Below are 18,155 nucleotides of genomic sequence, written 5' to 3'. Positions count from 1 at the left end.
TTTACATTTACCTTTAACCCTGTATGAATTTACCACAACACTGAAATGGTAAAAATACACTTTTAATATGAATAATATCAAATAAATATTTGTCCCGCAAATTTATGTCATTGGTGTTACCCTACCCAAAGCACTTTTATTTTGAAACAATGCATCAGCTCTTTGAAGTTTTTCATGGGTCAAGAGGTCATTGAAAGAAGTGCAGTGGAGGAAGGCAAAAGGTTTTTGAGATGTCTTACCTTATTTGTCTAAAATATCATGATATATCTAAGAATTTTGAGATAAGATGTTTTGGATGTCATTAATGTTACTCTTTTTTATAGCTGGGAGTGTTAAGATCTTTACATAAAAATACATTATACTGAATAAGTATGTGATTGTTACATCTCCGATGAAATAGCACATGGCTAATGGCAGCCGTTTTGTTAAAATATTATTTTTTTCTGGAAATTGTCATGGGTGTTACCATCATTGATATTACTGTCATTAGTGTTACTTCTCTAATGGGTACCTCCTAAGTACTATTCCTTTAACTGATCAACATAAAAGCATAAAAACAAAACAGGATTGAACATTTTTTAAGTTTATCATATTCATTATCTGTTATTATATTCTAATGTTGTCATTGGTGTTACATTGTGTCATTGGTGTTAAACCAAGTTTTGGTGTTATGAATGTATTTTCTTGTACTTTCTAGTCATATTTTGTTGTTGATATGGGATGTAAGACATTGTTGATATTTCAGTCTTTGCATCAAAGCCTTTTTTGTTGAATATTTTTGTTTTTGTTGGTTTTAAAGAAATAGTCAAACTGAGAATCAAATAATTTCATACAGTGCTGGGTAAAGATGAAGAATTTAATTAAACAAATATTAATAATCAATTATTTTTCTTGCTGTTATCATTCCTCTACTCAACCTTTAACTAAATACACAAGCTGTAATAAGAAATAATATTTAGTATCAACATTAATGTTGTTTAAATCACAGGTAACACCAATGACAAATACATGACTCATGGATTCTTTATTAGAATGTATTAAAAAGTTAAAAATAGATTAAGCTAATAATGCTATTAAAGAAGTTCATTTAAGCAAATTTCCATCACCCGAATTCCACCTTTTCTGTAGAATGACCCGGTAGTTAGAATATTAGACAGAAAAGTTGAGTAGTAGTTAGAACACCTGAGAGTAAACTCATTTTCCATCTATCACAAACAATACAAATACAATACAATACAATGATTGTTAATGACAATAATAAAAAAAAAACTACTGCACACATAAAATGCCTTACCTTCTTTCTGAGGCATCACCAATCTCATTATATGAATTTTTCAGTAAAAACATGAATTGTATGACCTTTATAAGACATAATTAGTTTTAATCCTATTTACAACAGTGACCTCAAGTGAATCTGGAAAACAGTAACACTGTCCGTGATAAAAGACACAAACGAAAGAAACGTCTAGTATGATAGACAACATAAAATGTCACCATTGGCTTCATTATCACAAAGGTCTTCGAATATATTTTTGTAAAATCGAACTGACTAAACATACAATTTGAGTTAAAATCGATTATGCATATATTAAAGCGTGTTCCACTTTATTAGGCGCTGCGCAGACCGTTTGGCATATGTACCGCGAGAGTAATTCAAAAGCTGGGCTTTCTATTTGCTCTCGCGATATTTGATGTCATAGGCTGATTGATCTGCGCAGCGCTATGAAGTCGATCAAGCCTTGGGTTTTGATCCAATCACGTGTGTGTAGGCACCGGTTGAAGAGGCGTGTTCAGAGATGCTGGTGCATTGAAGATGGCGGCGGAGAGAGCAGACGGCCATCAGAACCCAATAAATAAAAAGTCTTGTGATTATTGAGGTCTTCAGGAAAGCGTTGTGTAGTTAGGTGAGTAAAAAGAAACAGTGCACACAGCTTTTTTACTACTAACGTTAACGTTAAATTACGCGCCGTTAAGCTGATTAACAAACGGCAAATTTAAAGGTTTGGTTACAATACAGCTTCTAACGGCTAACACCGACTGGCTATAATCTAGGGTTTGATTGTTTGAGTTTTGCACAAACAACAAAACATAAACTGCAAATTTAATAGGATCATACATTTATGTAAAACACAAAATCGTTTTTAACACTTTGAACGTGACCATATTTTTACGAAGTTATGCTAACCGCAAAATTAGCAACGGCCTGTTAGGCTCATCCCTACTGAAAACCGCTAAAACCAACCTAAGCTGGTTTGGTGGCCTGGGCTGGTTTGAGAGTTTTTCCAGCCTGGCAGTGCCAGAAGTGTCCAAACCTCCTGTTAAACCAGACTGCAAAACCAGTTGACCTGGCTGGGCAACCAGTTTAAGGTGGTTTTAGTTGTATTTAGCAGGGATTTAGGTTGACTGTAATATCTCAAGAAATATTTTTTTTGTTTAGCAGGAACTAAATGTTATTAATCATGCAAATGTATTACTAGTCAGTGTTAAGTCCTCCATTATATTGGCTGCCCCTGCTTAAGCTGGTAGACTGGTCAGCTGGTTTAAGATGGTCCCCCTGCTGGTCTTCCTGTCTGGCCAGCTTGACCAGCCGAAAAATGGGTAAACCCCTCTGAAACCAGGCTGGAAGACCATCTAAGAGCAGCCAACCAGCTCAGGCTGGTTTTAACATTGATTTAAAGTTACTGAAACACACCACTAAATTAGAAAGGTTAGGACTCGTGGTTTTACAGACAAGGCTTAAGGCTAGTACTAGACTAAAACACACATTTGAGCTGTCTCAATTAAAAATAACTTGTGCTGACAGATCTTAAAATATGCCAGTGCCATTGAAGTCTTCAGATACACACCAGTTAAGTCTTTTTCATGCTTTACATCTTAATTCAACTAGTCTTTTCCTTTGCTAAGCCTTGTCTGTAAACCAGGCCTTGATTCATTACATGAGGATCTCCTGGTATTTAAATGAGTGTCTAAATCTTTCTTTTTTTTATTTCAGGTCTGGCTGAAGATCTCGCTTCCCGGGATGGACAGTGCTTAGAGTCGGCAACGTTTAAGCTGAATGCATTGTGATTTCCAATAATTGAGACAGTGATATTTAAAAAGCTGTCTACATTAATGAAAAGAACAATGTAGTCAGCTTAGCATATTCAACCATGTACATGAATACGATTAAATAGATGTCTTGAGCTGTGCAATGAACTCATGCATGTGTTAGGGCTGCTGATTATTTAACCTAAGAGTTACCTTACTCGCCCCATTCTCTCATAGTGTTTAATACAGTTTTTATAAAAAATTAGTTATGGATGTGAATGAGATTTTACCTCCCCTCCCATTGGAGCCACCAGACTCTGTATTGGCAGAAAATGATTTCTTTAACGCACCTCCACCACCTCCCCTGCAAACGTCCAGTGACGCAGAGGAAATGGACGTTAGCTCTGGTGGTGATGGACACCAACACACCCCAGCAGAGGACAGGGACGAACAGCTCTTCCTCAACAAGCGTACATTGTCTTTTAGTAGCTCATTAGATAATCCTGGCCCCATGGGCACGTGCCCTAGAACCGCTCGACACGCTCCACCAGTCACCAAGTTCTTGCCTGATCTCAAACTTCTTAAAGATGTAAAAATCAGTGTCAGTTTTACTGACAGCAGTAAGAGCAAAGACAGGAAGGTGTTGTACACTGGGTTGGGGCAGGTTAGCGATGAAGATCAGACCCTAGAGAACCTGAATGGTGAATTTGATTATTGTTTAGAGCAGGGAGGTGTGCCGAGCAGCTCGGGCACAAGCTACAATGCTCTAACTGTACCTAGAAACAGTGAAGAGATTGAGGCTGAGCAGGAGAACAAGGTCGAGTTTGCTGTGCTGGACGACTTGGAAGACTTCAGCGAGAACTTTTTGGAAGCTGAAGATGGAGAGCCGAGTGGTTTCATGTCTGAGATGATTGTTCAGCACGAGCAAGTGCGTGAGGAGGACCTGAATTACTCCTATGAGGTAAAAGTGTGACGCATCACCTTGCTGGTCTTTTATTTAGCTCATGTTCTCTTTCTATTGACATTGTAGGCTATTTAAAGATACATGTCCACCATTCAATAACATCACTCACTACAAATAAAGCACAGGTCATTCTGTCACGAAGAGGAAACCTGGAGTGAAATGAGGTGGTCCATTTAAAGAACCTTTGAATTACGGCTCACAAAGTGAGCTTGATTCAAATCATCATCTCCGTGTACCTTCATCTGAAGTGCCAGTTGCTACCAATTACTAACCCACATACTTTTCCAGGAGGACTTTGACAATGATGTAGATGCTCTTCTGGAGGAAGGCATGCCCATGCCCAAGAAAAGACGTCTGGCTGAAGACAAGTACACTGGAGACAGTGATCACAATTCAGATGGCGAGGCAGGAGTTCAGCCCATGATGACCAAAATCAAGACGGTTCTTAAGAGTACGTTACAGAAGCATTTGTTTTTATTAGAGAACATAAGGGCCTATTTATTCAAAATAAATATTTTTTCCCCCAAAGAAAATTTGACAATTTTGTTCTAAAACATAACATTTTAATTAGACAAAACATATAAAGTATACAAAGTAGTTCTGTTGGTTAGTAGCCTTATTTTTTTTTAGGTTTAATTACACAGAATTTATGAAAAATTCATGCATTTTATAAAATGTCATAAAACTGGGGCACCCTGGCACCATCTCGCTGGCCCCCAGTTTGAGAACCACTGCCTTAAAGGTCCACTGTAGTATTTTTAGTGCCATCTAGATTGTGACCAACTTCAATTTCAAAACGCACAAAGAAACTACGGTAGCTGCCACAGGACAAACATGACGTCAAACAAGACAACGTATGGACGAAACGTGCTCTGTAGAATAGTTTGTTCATTTAGGATTACTGTAGAAACATGACAGCGACTTCCATGTAAGGGGACCCATGATGTATGTACATAAAAATGGCTCGTTCTAAGGTAATGAAAACAATACAGGTCATTATGTAAAGTCTTTATACACCCCTGATAATATAGTTATGTGTATTATATTGCATTTCTGTTGAGAGATCCTCCTAAAAGTCCCACATTGCATCTTTAACTCGGCTACATGAAGACCCTTGATGATGAATCTTTTCTGTCTCTGATTTCTTTTTCATAGGTCGTGGACGCCCGCCCACTGAGCCATTACCTGATGGATGGATCATGACATTCCATAACTCCGGCATTCCAGTATATCTTCACAGGGAAACCAGAGTTGTGAGCTGGTCTAGACCCTACTTCCTCGGAACAGGAAGCATTAGGAAACTTTCAACCATGGGAGTTATCATTGGATACTTTACTACTTGATAGTTTAAAGGTGCAGTGTGTAAATTTTAGCGGCATCTAGTTGTGAGGTTGCGAATTGCAACCAACGACTTGGTCCACTGCTCACCCCTCGCTTTTGAAACGCATAGAGAAGCTATGGTAGCCGCCACCAGACAAACATGTCATCGTCGGAGACAACTTAGTAAAAAATTGTCCTTTAAGGGTTTCTGTAGAAAAATTGCAGCACAAAATGGCGACTTCCATGTAAGGGGACCCTCGTGTATGTAGATAAAAAGGTCTTGTTCTAAGGTAATAAACACATAATGGTTCGTTATGAAAGGTCTTGATACACCCCTGATAATATAGTTTTGTATATTATTTTGTATTTCTGTCAAAAGATCCTTCTAAAAATTACACACTGCACCTTTAAATAATCTTTCTGGCTTGTTAATAAAAGCACTTCATCCTTTTTGCTTATCTACTTTTTAGGAAACATGACCCACCAACCAGTAGCATTCCCTGCTTGCACTACAAGAAAATGAAGGAACAAGAGGAGAGGGAACGCAACGGAGAGGTGACTCCAAACGCTGAGGTGTCTCCAGTGAAATCGGGAGAAGAGAGCACCTCGCTGGAAAGAGCCGACGAGCCTGACTCTACTGCCACCGAAGAGCCGACAGGCATAGCAACGTCAGAAGAACCAGATGAGGGGCCTTCAACGGGGAAGGACTGCCAAGCCAGTGATACTACACAGGGAGCTCTGGGCCAGGTCAAAGCTAAGGTGGAGGTCTGCAAAGATGAGTCTGTTGGTAAGAGGAGGGAATGACGTTCGGCTGCTAAACTCCATTAAATGCATGATGAGTGAATCCTGTTGTTTTTTTTTGTGTGTAACCCAGAAATTGAGGAGTTCAGAAACTACCTAGAGAAGTGCTTCGATTTTGAGCAAGTGACAGTAAAGAAGTTTCGCACATGGGCCGAGCGCAGGCAGTTCAACAGGGACATGAAGAGAAAGCAAGCCGAATCTGAGAGGCCCATCCTGCCGGCCAATCAGAAGCTCATCACGCTGTCTGTGCAGGATGCGCCCACAAAGAAAGGTACCTGTTTGAAAATTATACACTTTACGAATCAAATTGTCAACCTTGGTGTAACGTATTTTGTGCTGTGTTCAACTTTCAGAGTTTGTCATCAACCCCAATGGGAAATCAGAGGTTTGCATTTTACATGAGTATATGCAAAGAGTGCTCAAGGTGCGACCAGTTTACAACTTTTTTGAATGTGGTAAGTTGTTTAGTTTTATGTATATTATAAGACTGGGAGTAGATCTTAAATGTTTATAAATCTGACTGGATAAGCCATGTTTGAAGTTGTTGACTAGACACCATTGTATTATTTGTTAATATGGCAAATCTAAATATCTGCAATGTAAAATATCTGGTATTTTTAGCATTGACGTTATTTTTAAAATTAACCATATTTTCTTTTACCCAGAAAACCCTAGTGAACCCTTCGGAGCTTCAGTCATTATAGATGGTGTTACATATGGCACAGGAACAGCAAGCAGTAAAAAACTTGCCAAGAATAAAGCTGGTACCATCTCCTTCAGGCTTCATTCTAGTCTTTAAGAGATCATTTACATCATCCCCGTAACCTTCATGTTATTTCAAATTCATATGATTAAATACGTTCTGTAGAAGTAGTTTTTCTCTATAAGGGGACCAGCAGAGGTCCCTGTTTCCTTTCAGTGTATGTTTATAAAAACCTTTTCATTCATGTTACATGACTTGTTTGATGTTTTACCGAAGAGTGGTAAAAATATGGGTTGACTGACACTGACTTACTCTCCCATGCAGCTCGAGCAACACTGGAAATCCTTATTCCTGATTTTGTGAAACAGACGTCTGAAGAGAAGCCCGTAGATGGGGATGAACTAGAGGTATGTCTCTTCCTGTTTGCATTATCTGGTTCAACTAGATCGTGAAAAAAAAGAAAAATCTTCTCTTGGTTTGGATTACAAGCTACTTTTTTGGTGGTACTACTTAATCATCTTTCTTGTCCCCCAGTATTTTAATCATATCAGTATTGAAGATTCAAGGGTGTATGAGCTGACCAACAAAGCAGGTTTACTCTCACCATATCAGATTCTTCATGAGTGCCTTAAGAGGTACATTAAAAACGGAGTCTGTCCTCTGATGTAATGCACCACAATCTATGGCTTCTTTAATTGGGTCCGAATTAAAAGCTTTTGCCTGTCTGGTCCATAGAAACCATGGGATGGGTGACACCAGCATCAAGTTTGAAGTGATCCCAGGAAAGAACCAGAAGAGTGAATACGTCATGACTTGTGGGAAACACACTGTTCGCGGCTGGTGTAAGTACCAAATAACTTGTTTTACAGAGCCAGACTTTTGACTATCCAAATCAGTACTAGTGTTTCAGGTTTGACAAAATAATAGTACAGAAATTGTTCATCTAAATGGTAATTGGTAATCTACTTTCCAGTTTAACCAATTGTTCTGCCAAAATCGATGTTCCCTGACTCCACAAGTCTGTTTTGCAGTCAGGCAGTCTGATTGGAACTTACTGTAGTACATCCAATGGCATGCCATCTGATTTTTCCATCCTTCATAAAATTAATTCTTGCATATGATCATCCAAATAGCCAATGATGTTACTGTTGTTGACTGCAGGTAAAAATAAGAGGGTGGGGAAGCAGTTGGCGTCACAGAAGATTCTTCAAATGCTTCATCCACATGTGAAGAACTGGGGCTCGCTGCTGCGCATGTATGGCAGAGAAAGCAATAAGATGGTCAAAAAGGTAAGCCCACTATCAGAAGTCTTTTTAATTGATCTGTTTGAAAGTTTTCTCTCCTTGTGTGGTTGACAAACTTGAACTTGTTTCAACTGGGATGTTTTTTCATTTTTAGGAGAACTCTGATAAGAGCGTGATTGAGCTTCAGCAGTTTGCCAAAAAGAACAAGCCAAACCTTCACATCCTCAACAAACTACGAGAGGAGATGATGAAACTAGCTCGGGATAGGGTACAGATGCAAACTTATTTCCTCCAAGATAGTTAAGGCCATGTGCATCTAAATTTGTTTATTACTTTTCATGAGTGCTCCATGCTGTTGTATACACACAGTTTTTAATGCATTGTGTACATGGATGCAGTGATAATTTAATTTAAGTGGTTTGCTCCCTCATTTAATTGTTGCTCACAAACCATTGCAATGTCTACATGGATTTAAGCTAAAAAGCATATAAAATATTTTCCAGGGCATAATCATTTGTGTTTGGCCCATTATACATACTGTATTTTTTTAATTTCAGGAGGAAGCGAGAAAGAAGCCGAAGATGACTATAATGGAGTCTGCTCAACCCGGCAGCGAACCTCTGTGCACTGTTGACGTCTAACAAACCCTCGCCCAACATGTCGTGATATAGATAGCACTGACCAATGGTAATGGTTTTAACAAAAGGTCAACGTACCATTACCGAATTATGCATTTCTTTGGCAATACTATTTACATTTTATCAGATTTCTCGAGCTCCCATTCAAATTACGGTCCGTAACTTATGGGTGTCATAACAGACATACGTGGACTATGAAAAGACAGAATGAGCATTTTAGAAAATACCTCCTAATGCACTTCTGCACCCGCAAGTGCAAATATAAATCGACTCGCTGATGGCAAAAATGTCTCTGTGAATCGAAGTAAACGGTAATTATGTATGTTAAAGTATTACAGTTGCTTTTAAGTTTGTGGCTTTTAGATGTTGTCAATAAAAAGAAAATTGTTACTCTCTTTTTAAACAAAACAGCAATTTTTATTTACTACATATTTCAAAAATACAAGATAATCATCGGTTTTAAATCGTAACTCTGTCCGATTCTGTGGCATGCAGAAATGGTCAATCTGTTTTTCCTTAGCTATAAGAGCATGCAATCTTTTATCTGGAAAATTAGGTTTTTAGGTGCGTGTTTTTCTTCGGTTAACCGTGACAGAAATGTATTTCTGAAGCATTAAGTGTGCCGACTTTTCTCCCAACTGCTGTTTAGGTAATGCACTATTTGCTTATATGAAATATTAAGGGGTGAATCATACCAATGGTCAACTTGACTAGTTGTTCTGCTTGTTGAAGAAACGCACAAGTGTTTGAGGTACTGTAGTTGAGGGTAAGACGTTACTAGTGTGTTAGTATTGTTTTATGTTACATTTATGATTTGATATAATCTTAATTCTTGCATTAGAAACCGGCTGTTAAACTTAAGTAGGGACAGAATGGTGTGTTGCCTTAGTTTCTCTGCTTTCATTAATGGTACCGTGTTTTAAAGGGAAAAGCCTTTCCTTCAAGTCTACATTTTTGTGATTCAGTACGTTGCGTAATTGTGGAGTGACGCTTGCTTTCGTACATGAATATTTGCCTTTTAAGCATGTGCTTTTTGCGTTTGTCTTAAATGATTCTGTATAGTTTGTGTATTTGCCATGGTGGTAAGTGATTGTGAGCTCCTTTTATACACAGCTCATCACTTTGGTGTATAAAATCATTTCGGCAACGTTTATTTCAGAAGGCAACCATGGCAACTTTATACCTCGAACAAAACAGTGTCGTAATATTCAATAGCTTGAAGAACAGTGTGAACCAAAGCTTTAACAGTCTTATGCATTTTATAGAATACTGCTGCATAGCTTTTCATTAAAAATATATAAATGCGCATATATATATGGAACAAAATATTAAGGATAAAGATGCAATAACTGCTGGATTACACTAAGGTCCCTGTTAAAAGAAAACCGCTGTATCTCTTAAAGTGGAGGGAGGGAAAGTAGTCTGGCCTTAAGATACGATCTGAATTCTGTTTTTACTCCCAACACCCAAACAATATGGAAAAGAGGTTTTCTTGGGACAGAGATTAAACAAAACTGCAGTGCACTGTCATGGTGTTTATTTGTGTTATATTAGCTGTTGTGCTTCTGAATGTCTGAAGGCAATGTTTTCCATTAGCACAAGACTACTTTTCTGACAAAACGTGCTTTCCCTATAAACGTTTGGAGTGTACGACTCGTGTACTGTCAATATTGCCAAGTGTGTATTAGTTTTATGAAGAAACGTGTGCTTGTAGTCATTGTTGACCGGATAATGTTGGATGATTTAGCTTCAAGTAATGCTGTAACACATGATCGCTGAGACACAGTGATTTGTTTATGCAAATAAATTCATGACCAGAAACTGATATCGTGTGATGTTTTTACTGGATTGTTTTATTGCAAGCAGAAGAGGAAAAACATATACAAAAACAAATATTGATTGTGTGACTTAAAATTGGATGAAAGTAAATTTAACAGTTAAAGGGACATTCCACTTTTTTTTTAAATATGCTCATTTTTCAGCTCCCCTAGAGTTAAACATCTGGCCTTTATCTTTTTGGAATCCATTCAGCCGACCTCCAGGCCCGGCGCCAGCACCCCCAGCATAGCTCAGCACAATCCACTGAATCTGACCAGACCACCAGCATCGCGCCAAAAAACAACCAAAGAGTTTCAACACCTTTCCCATTCAACACTTGACTCCTCTGTAGTTGCATCGCGTACCAAGACCGACATAAAATCTAGCCGCAATTTTCAAGGCAGACATGACCAGGAACTACACTCCCACTCTGGCGCAACAACCAAGGACCCCGCCGCCGCAACATGGCTGCAGCAGGCACCGTGATACCATGCACTGCCCAAAAATAGTCTCCTTTACTTTCAATAGCAGAGGACTATTTTCAGTCACTGCGCAATATCATTGTGCATCCTGCAGCCATGCCACAGCAGCAAAGTCCCCGATTGCCACACCAGAACGAGAGCACAGTCCCAGCCACATCTGCCCAGAAAACCGCAACTTCAAATTTCCTGTCGGTCCCGGCACACGATGCAACCACAGAAGAGCCAAGTCCCAAATGGGAAAAACACCGAAACTCCTTGGCCATTTCCCAGCGCGATGCCAATGGTCCAATCAGACTCAATGGACCATGCCAAGCCATGCCAAAAGTGCCAGCCCCATACCCGGAGATCGGCTAAATGGACTCCAAATCAGCAAAAATCCAATGTTTAACTCTAGGGGAGCTGGAAATGAACATTTTCAAAAAAAAGTGTGTTGTCCATTTAACGTTCGAAAGTAATTACTACCCAGACAGCAGACGACTCCGGGAGAAAGCCAGCAGCTCTGGTGCGGATTCGGCCTTGAGTTGTCTGCTGTCTAGTTACTCATGTTTATAGTGTGAGGGTAGCCGTCTTGGCATTGTGGATATTAAAGACATCAAAGCTTCGGGTCTTCAGTGTTGGAGGTGTAGTCCACTCTTTCAAACAACAAGATGGTCTCACAGTGCATGGTTTGGGGAAAAAGGTCCACAGCCATAGCTCTCATTGGACGAAAGGGACTTCCTCGCACACGATTCGAAGTCGCTCTGCAGAGACTTAATGCAATAAACACTTTCAGATTAAGGTTTTAAAACATCCATGCAGCTATTGATAAGTTGTTCGGTATTATAAATCAATGCTGCTTGATATCGACTTTAAACAGAAAAGTATGCACTTACTCAATAAAATTGTTCATAGCTGCTTTGGCGTTGCAGGCAACATAGACGAGCCTCTTTAAATGCTCAGCTTTTCTGATCGCCAGAATAACTTTGGAATCTGGTAAAAGCAATAAAATTTGGCCAAGGAACGATAAAAGTTGCAAAATCATTACTAGAAAAAAATCTTACGTAGGCCTGCTCTTGGAGGGTCAACGATTGCAGTGACATTGGGGGATACAACTGCATTAAGAATAGTAGGGAACACATCCTCAGCTTTCCCACAGTGAAATTCCACATTGGTCAAGCCTGTAAACGTACATTTGATGTTTCAGTATGAGATTATGTACATGCTGAGATTGTAATAAGACCGATTTAGGTACACTTACCATTAGCTTCAGCGTTAGCCTTAGCATCTTCCACTGCCTCCTGACACAACTCTATCCCAATCACCTTCTTCACTCTCTGTTAATAACAAACAAAAGTGCCGAAGTTTACAAAGTTCAAGACGCAAGAATGTAGTAATAGAAAAAACTAATACTAAGGATGCAAGGTACACAGAGTTTGTTTACATTCAGTTAATTATTTTTGGCTCACACCTTTGCCAAAGAGATCCCGATGGTTCCTGTTCCACAGCACACATCCAGAACAATGCTGTCCTGGTCTAACTGAGCCCATTCACCCACAGCAGAATACAGAACCTCAGCGGCAGGAGTGTTCGTCTGCCAGTATCAATACAAGAAAAGATTTATGAACACTTGGAAAACACTATCGTGGGATGTTTAAACAACTGGAGAGATCAGATGTCCCTGTGTCAGCATGGGTTTACTCAGGGTACTCAGGTTTCTTCCCACAGGCCAAAAACATGCAAGTTAAGTTAATTGGAGATAACAAACTGCCCCTCCCCCACGTGTATGTATTGACTTGTATATGGATTAACTGGTTTTTGCCATGAATTTACCCATAGATGCTGAAATGACGTGAAGAAGAAAGAAATAAGAGCTCAGATGCAAAACCCTCTAAGTGCATCTGACATGTTTCTTGTAAATTAGCATTTTTATCAGACTCAATGGATTTTGTCAACAAACTGGAAATTCTGAATGGCCTGAGGCCATTAACAAGAGGATTGTCCAAGCCTTTCAGCAGTTTATAAGGTAAACTTGTTTTTATTTCAACATATATTAAGTGTATTTAAAGCAAAAGTATTTGATGAATGTATAATACATGCCGAGAGCATTCAGTTAATATCATTATCTCATTTTTGGTGGAGGTTGCGTTTAGCCTTTTGTATCTGAGCTCTTCAATTGCTTTGTAACACGGTTTGGTTCTGCATAAACTACACACTTCATCTTTTAATATAACAGACCTGTGTGTACACTTGGAGATCAGCGGTTTACTGCCATATAGACCAATTTCGTGTTTGCAAACAGAGATGACGTTTTTTGTGGGCGGAGCCAAACTGGTTGCAGAAAGTGACTGCTCCGCAGTAGGGTTGTGAAGTGTTTTAGCATTAAACCGTGATTTTTATGGATCCGGTGTTCTGTCGAAGTCTGATTCCTATATGTTTCCCTTTAATACATGTTTCTTATAGCGTTTTAATCACGTTACGTTTATTTTTTTACATAGATAAAAAGTTTAAATGGCTTGGCTACTGATATGCATGTATGTAATGTATATGTATTCTTCTTTTTTGCTAAATCAATAATTTTTACAGTCTGAATCGCTAAAGTACATATAAAAGCAATACTATAATGTATTATATATAATAGCGTTTATTAAATATTTCATAATTTTCCTGTTTTCTATTATTCCTTCTTTATATTTATCTTACGTGTTTGTTCTAAAACTATTATAAATGTATTATGTTTAAACATACATTAAAAAGGCCTGTTTATATATTAATAACACTTTACATCATGTGTGGGTGTGTGTGCTATATTTATATATTTATTAAATATGTAAACATAATAATTTTAGAACAAACAGGAAGAAGACATAAGCTAAGATATAAGGAAATAAAAAGAAATAATAGAAAACGAAAAAATATGAAATATTTAACAAAATATTGTGATATTATTGCTTTTTCAGTATAAAAACATTTATTCTGAATAAATTATAATTGTAACGTGATAAAAACGCTATAAGAAACACATGGAGGGAACAGACTTCGACAGAACACCGGACATCTTCTCCACTTATTTTCTATTCTAATTATTAAAAGATTTCCAGATGATTTCCTCGCTCCATTCTGTCCGTTTAAGGGCTTATTGTAATCATAAACACCTACGTTTATCTTCAAATGATGTCTTCGACGATGGTATTCTATAAAAATGAAAGCCATCTTTTTTGGCATTCTTATTCTGACAATTAAGAGCACAACAGGACATTTTCTAGTGAGTTATCTTGCTCTTTTCACTCGTGTCTAATTCATTTCCACTGTTTTTCTGCAACCGCATTGCGCGCGCAGCTTGCAGTGACGTAACTGTGACGTCTACTCTAAATTGGTCTATACCATATCAGAAGACTCACCTGAAAGAATGAATGAGGTGATATGCGAAACTTCAGTCCAAGGAGCTCTTCATGAATCCACTCGGTGCCGGTCACATGCTCACAAGGAAGGTCCTCTGTGCCCGCAGATTTCCTGGGTTGATGTGATTGCATTAGATGTGTTAAAATCATTCCCACTTAACTCATTCTAGTGTTTTTTTCCCTAATTGGCTAACCTTTGTCCCATTCTCACAAAATACAAGGATGTGATGCCACTTTCTTTCCCTTCCCCTTCTGTGAAATAGTGACGCAGGTTTGCTTTCAGCTCTGTAAGTTCCTCTTCTTGGAGTTTCTAGGTTATAAGCAAAAATTAGCGTCGCACACCTGAAGTCAATAGATAGGTGCGTAGGATAAGACGACAAAAAGTCTCAAAATATACAAAGAACAATCCCTGCACACTATCTGCTTGCTGAAAAAATTTTTTTTATGAAAGTTTCGTTGCAACGTTTCAATCACCTGATCTTCATCAGGCATCAGTTGCCTGATGAAGATCAGTTGATCGAAACGTTGCAACGCAACTTTCATTAAAAAAAAATTTTCAGCAAGCAGATAGTGTGCGGGAATTGTTCTTTATATATAAACAAAAATGTAAAATATAAAAACAATCAAAAGTTCCCCCACACAAATATAAACCTCACATTACCTGTGGATTGAAGAAAACCATGGCCATGGTTTGCTTTGTCCTGCAGGTCCGTACAGTCAACTGCCTCCAGTGGCCTTCGTAAGTCTCTGGACTGTATACTGCATATGGGGTAGTCCTGTTCAAAACAAAAACCCTAAAAGCTCTTAAAGGGGACATTTCACAAGACTTTTTTAAGATGTCAAATAAATCTTTAGTGTCCCCAGAGTACATATTGTGAAGTTTAAGCTCAAAATACCATATAGATAATTTATTATAGCATGTTAAAATTGCCACTTTGTTGGTGTGAGCAAAAATTTTCAATTTTTGGGTGTTTCCTTTTAAATGCAAATGAGTTGGTCCCTCGAAGAGTTGGTCTCGGTACGCTTTCAAACAACCTCTAGAGCGGTTCGTTTGTGGTGAGAACACGATCCGAGATCTAACCGACCTAACTGCAAAAGTACTGCGCATTTTGGACTAAACCAGCTGCCAGTCAGCTGCGCAGTGAATTATCGGAAGAGGAAGTGTTTGTTGACAGTTTCTATTAGCAATATTAGCACAATGACAAATCGTGGACATACCTGGAGTTGCGAGGAGGTGCGGGGAGAGAAATTGCATTAAACCGTTGTTTTCAAGCCGCATCTGTGATTCATTCGGAAAATGAACGGTTTGTCTAGAGTACTGTATACAAACTATGTATAACAACCACGGAGATATAATTACAGCGCGCAGCTGTCTGTCCATAGTGTCTGCTGTATTATCCTTCTTTTTGTTTACTTCCGGGGGTTCCGTTGGAATTTCGCGCACGTTGATTTTGACCAATCGAGAAGCAGTTTAGGAAATACGTTCAAATACTTGTGGCCAATGAGTGATGTGGATCTTATCACATGACAGAATTTTGGTTCGTTTCAACTGGTGCGGATCAGAGCAATCAGTGTGGTGTGAAATGGAACCAAAACTGCTAAAAAAGTTACAATGTTTCATTTTTTGCTTTTGGTCCGGACCAATTTTACAGATGTGAAAACACCCCAAGTTACTGGGTTGTTTTCTAGGTTAATAGAAGCACTGGGGACCTAATTATAGCACTTAAACATTGAAAAAGTCATGATATGTCCCCTTTAAAATGTAACTGTAGTTACTTTTGGAATTGAAATAAAAACAAGTTTACCTTATAAACTGCTGAAAGGCTTGGACAATCCTCTTGGCTTCAGAAGATACATGGGTGGTTTCTGAGGGACTCACTACTGCACAGGATCCTCCTTTGTACTTTCCCAAACGAAAGCCCACGGTCTTATCTTCTCCATCAGCTCCAACTCCGATCACAAACTCACATTTATTCCTGTACTCAGTCTGTAAGTCAGAGGGACACCAGCACAGGACAATGACATTGAATCATACCATTGCTTTTACACAGTGATGAGAGTCAACGATTACCATATTTATGTACTATGTTATATAGATGATGGGAGTCTAATGTACTAAGGTATCACCACCATGACATCTAAGAAATGAATGCGAGTGCTCCAAATTCTGTAAAGTATTTCACGTTAGCACACAGTGGTGTTACCTGCACAGGTGATGGACGTATGGGCTCCAGTGGGCAGCACATTTTGTTGTTTTTCTCTTTTTGAACAAACAGCCACGGCAGCATGGCCTTGTTGTTGTTGCCAATTTCTCTAAGCACAAAAGCAAAATGGATAAAACACATTATATGCAAGAAAACTTTCAGTGATTAAAATAATGGTTGTTAGACCTCTGGACACTGTGATGCATTGTTAGGGTTAGGGCAAGGTTATGTAATATATAATCAATAGTGTAAAAGTTACAAAAGTATCCGGATGTCATTTGTTTGGTGTTTGTTGGTGATTAACAATTTGTGTTGTATATACTAAGTATAATTTGTATTGTTGGTTAGAGAAAAATGTCCAACCTTTGTTGACAATAAAGATTGTATTGTATTGTGTTGTAAATCTGTCATGATGACTTATTTCTTGCTAGCCTAGCCAGCTAGCTTTAGATACCTGGTCAGTTTCTGCAGAATAGCCTCCACTTCTTGATCTTTCCTCTTCAGCTGCTCCTCATATGGGACGTTCCACAGCGGTGTCACTGCATTGGCTATCTGAACACTAAGGGGCTCTTCCTCACCCTCCTCTGCCTCCTGGCTACCTGCAGCCCGTTTGGCACCCGGCTGCCCAGCCTCGCTCTCCTCTTCTTGTTTTCTCTTCTTGAGGATGGGGTCAGCTTTGGGCTTTGCCAAGCGTACGCTCAGCACCTTATTCTTCCACTGCATGCCATGCACTAACTTCATGGCTTTGTCCCTTTCCTCCTGATTCTTAAAAGTGACAAAGGCGAACATCTGTTTGTTAAGCAACTTGATTTTGTGAGGATTGATGCCGTGTTTGTTGAGGAACTTTTTCAGGTCGTTGAAGCCGATGTACTTGGGCAGGTTTTGGATCTCAACTTTAAAGATCTCAGAGGTGAAGAGATCTCCTTTGATGTAACGATACATGCTGGAGTCACCACCTGCTGCTCCTTCTGGTTGATCCTCTTGGTTTTTCTCCTCCATTAGATCTCCTTCTTTCAGGTCAGTTTCCTTCTCTGTGCTGGGTAATGAATCAGCTGGTGAACTGTCAACAGCAACTTCTGCCATGGTGCACTGCAATACACCAATGAACGTTTGTTCACAGTTATTTTGTTCAGTATATTTACACTAATGTAACACTCAGGGTGAATGAATAAATCTGACAGTGAAATGCAAAGCACATTGCAAGCAAAGCTGTTGATATTTTGTTCAGACCGTCTGATCAACAAACCTGTTTGTTGAATCGCTCACGTGCTATTCAGAGTTCTTCTTCAATCACTATGAATCGTATGGATACCGCACTTATGTAGACATGCAATCTGCCATCTTTAAAACATAACCACGTGTCAAAAGCAGCGTATCACATGGGAACGCAACATACGGTCAGTAGGCTCTTTCGACTTCATGTGGCGCCGCAAGGTGGATTACGTCAAAATACCGCGAGAAAGTTCAAGGAATCGTAAGGAGAAGCCTGGTGTCGAATCGCTCTCGCGGTACTGTGATGTCATCTGCCTGTCGGTTCTTGCGGCGCCATATCCTATTTTAATAAAATTTGATTGTGA

General features: G+C 39.0%; 2 protein-coding genes across 3 annotated transcripts; one reads left to right on the top strand and one right to left on the bottom strand.

The window, feature by feature from the left end:
* Positions 1 to 1,747: 1,747 nt before the first annotated feature.
* Positions 1,748 to 10,522, top strand: dgcr8 (DGCR8 microprocessor complex subunit). The gene is made up of 14 exons (XM_073860225.1): positions 1,748 to 1,904; positions 2,993 to 3,988; positions 4,280 to 4,442; positions 5,147 to 5,293; positions 5,787 to 6,098; positions 6,186 to 6,383; positions 6,466 to 6,567; positions 6,778 to 6,876; positions 7,140 to 7,222; positions 7,350 to 7,450; positions 7,551 to 7,657; positions 7,977 to 8,104; positions 8,214 to 8,327; positions 8,617 to 10,522. Exons 2-14 carry the CDS (start codon positions 3,296 to 3,298, stop codon positions 8,698 to 8,700), a joined length of 2,331 nt encoding a protein of 776 aa, XP_073716326.1. The 5' UTR covers positions 1,748 to 1,904; positions 2,993 to 3,295; the 3' UTR covers positions 8,701 to 10,522.
* A 2-nt stretch (positions 10,523 to 10,524) lies between these two features.
* Positions 10,525 to 17,983, bottom strand: trmt2a (tRNA methyltransferase 2 homolog A). Of its 2 annotated transcripts, XM_055199044.2 has the most exons (12): positions 17,825 to 17,983; positions 17,033 to 17,667; positions 16,579 to 16,687; positions 16,180 to 16,361; positions 15,036 to 15,150; positions 14,569 to 14,684; positions 14,375 to 14,486; positions 12,445 to 12,567; positions 12,235 to 12,310; positions 12,038 to 12,154; positions 11,870 to 11,966; positions 10,525 to 11,746 (listed from the first exon to the last, which is right to left on the bottom strand). In XM_055199044.2, the coding sequence occupies exons 2-12, from the start codon at positions 17,659 to 17,661 to the stop codon at positions 11,590 to 11,592; spliced, it is 1,833 nt and encodes a 610-aa protein (XP_055055019.2). In that variant the 5' UTR covers positions 17,662 to 17,667; positions 17,825 to 17,983; the 3' UTR covers positions 10,525 to 11,589. The 2 variants fall into 2 exon arrangements, with proteins under 2 accessions (XP_055055019.2, XP_055055020.2); XM_055199045.2 differs by lacking the exon at positions 11,870 to 11,966.
* Positions 17,984 to 18,155: the final 172 nt, after the last annotated feature.

This window comes from Misgurnus anguillicaudatus, chromosome 22 (assembly GCF_027580225.2).
Source record: "Misgurnus anguillicaudatus chromosome 22, ASM2758022v2, whole genome shotgun sequence".
NCBI classification, from domain to species: domain Eukaryota; kingdom Metazoa; phylum Chordata; class Actinopteri; order Cypriniformes; family Cobitidae; genus Misgurnus; species Misgurnus anguillicaudatus.
This window is presented reverse-complemented; position numbering and strand designations above follow the sequence as displayed.

Excerpts from the sequence above, each read along its gene's own strand:
- trmt2a (XM_055199044.2), bottom strand. The coding sequence starts at position 17,661 with ATGGCAGAAGTTGCTGTTGACAGTTCACCAGCTGATTCATTACCCAGC. Across the intron at positions 16,688-17,032 it reads ATTCTGCAGAAACTGACCAG|AGAAATTGGCAACAACAACA; the intron begins GTATCTAAAGCT and ends TTTTGTGCTTAG. Across the intron at positions 12,155-12,234 it reads GGCTAACGCTGAAGCTAATG|GCTTGACCAATGTGGAATTT; the intron begins GTAAGTGTACCT and ends GTACGTTTACAG.
- dgcr8 (XM_073860225.1), top strand. The coding sequence starts at position 3,296 with ATGGATGTGAATGAGATTTTACCTCCCCTCCCATTGGAGCCACCAGAC. Across the intron at positions 6,877-7,139 it reads ACTTGCCAAGAATAAAGCTG|CTCGAGCAACACTGGAAATC; the intron begins GTACCATCTCCT and ends TCTCCCATGCAG. Across the intron at positions 7,451-7,550 it reads CTTCATGAGTGCCTTAAGAG|AAACCATGGGATGGGTGACA; the intron begins GTACATTAAAAA and ends TCTGGTCCATAG.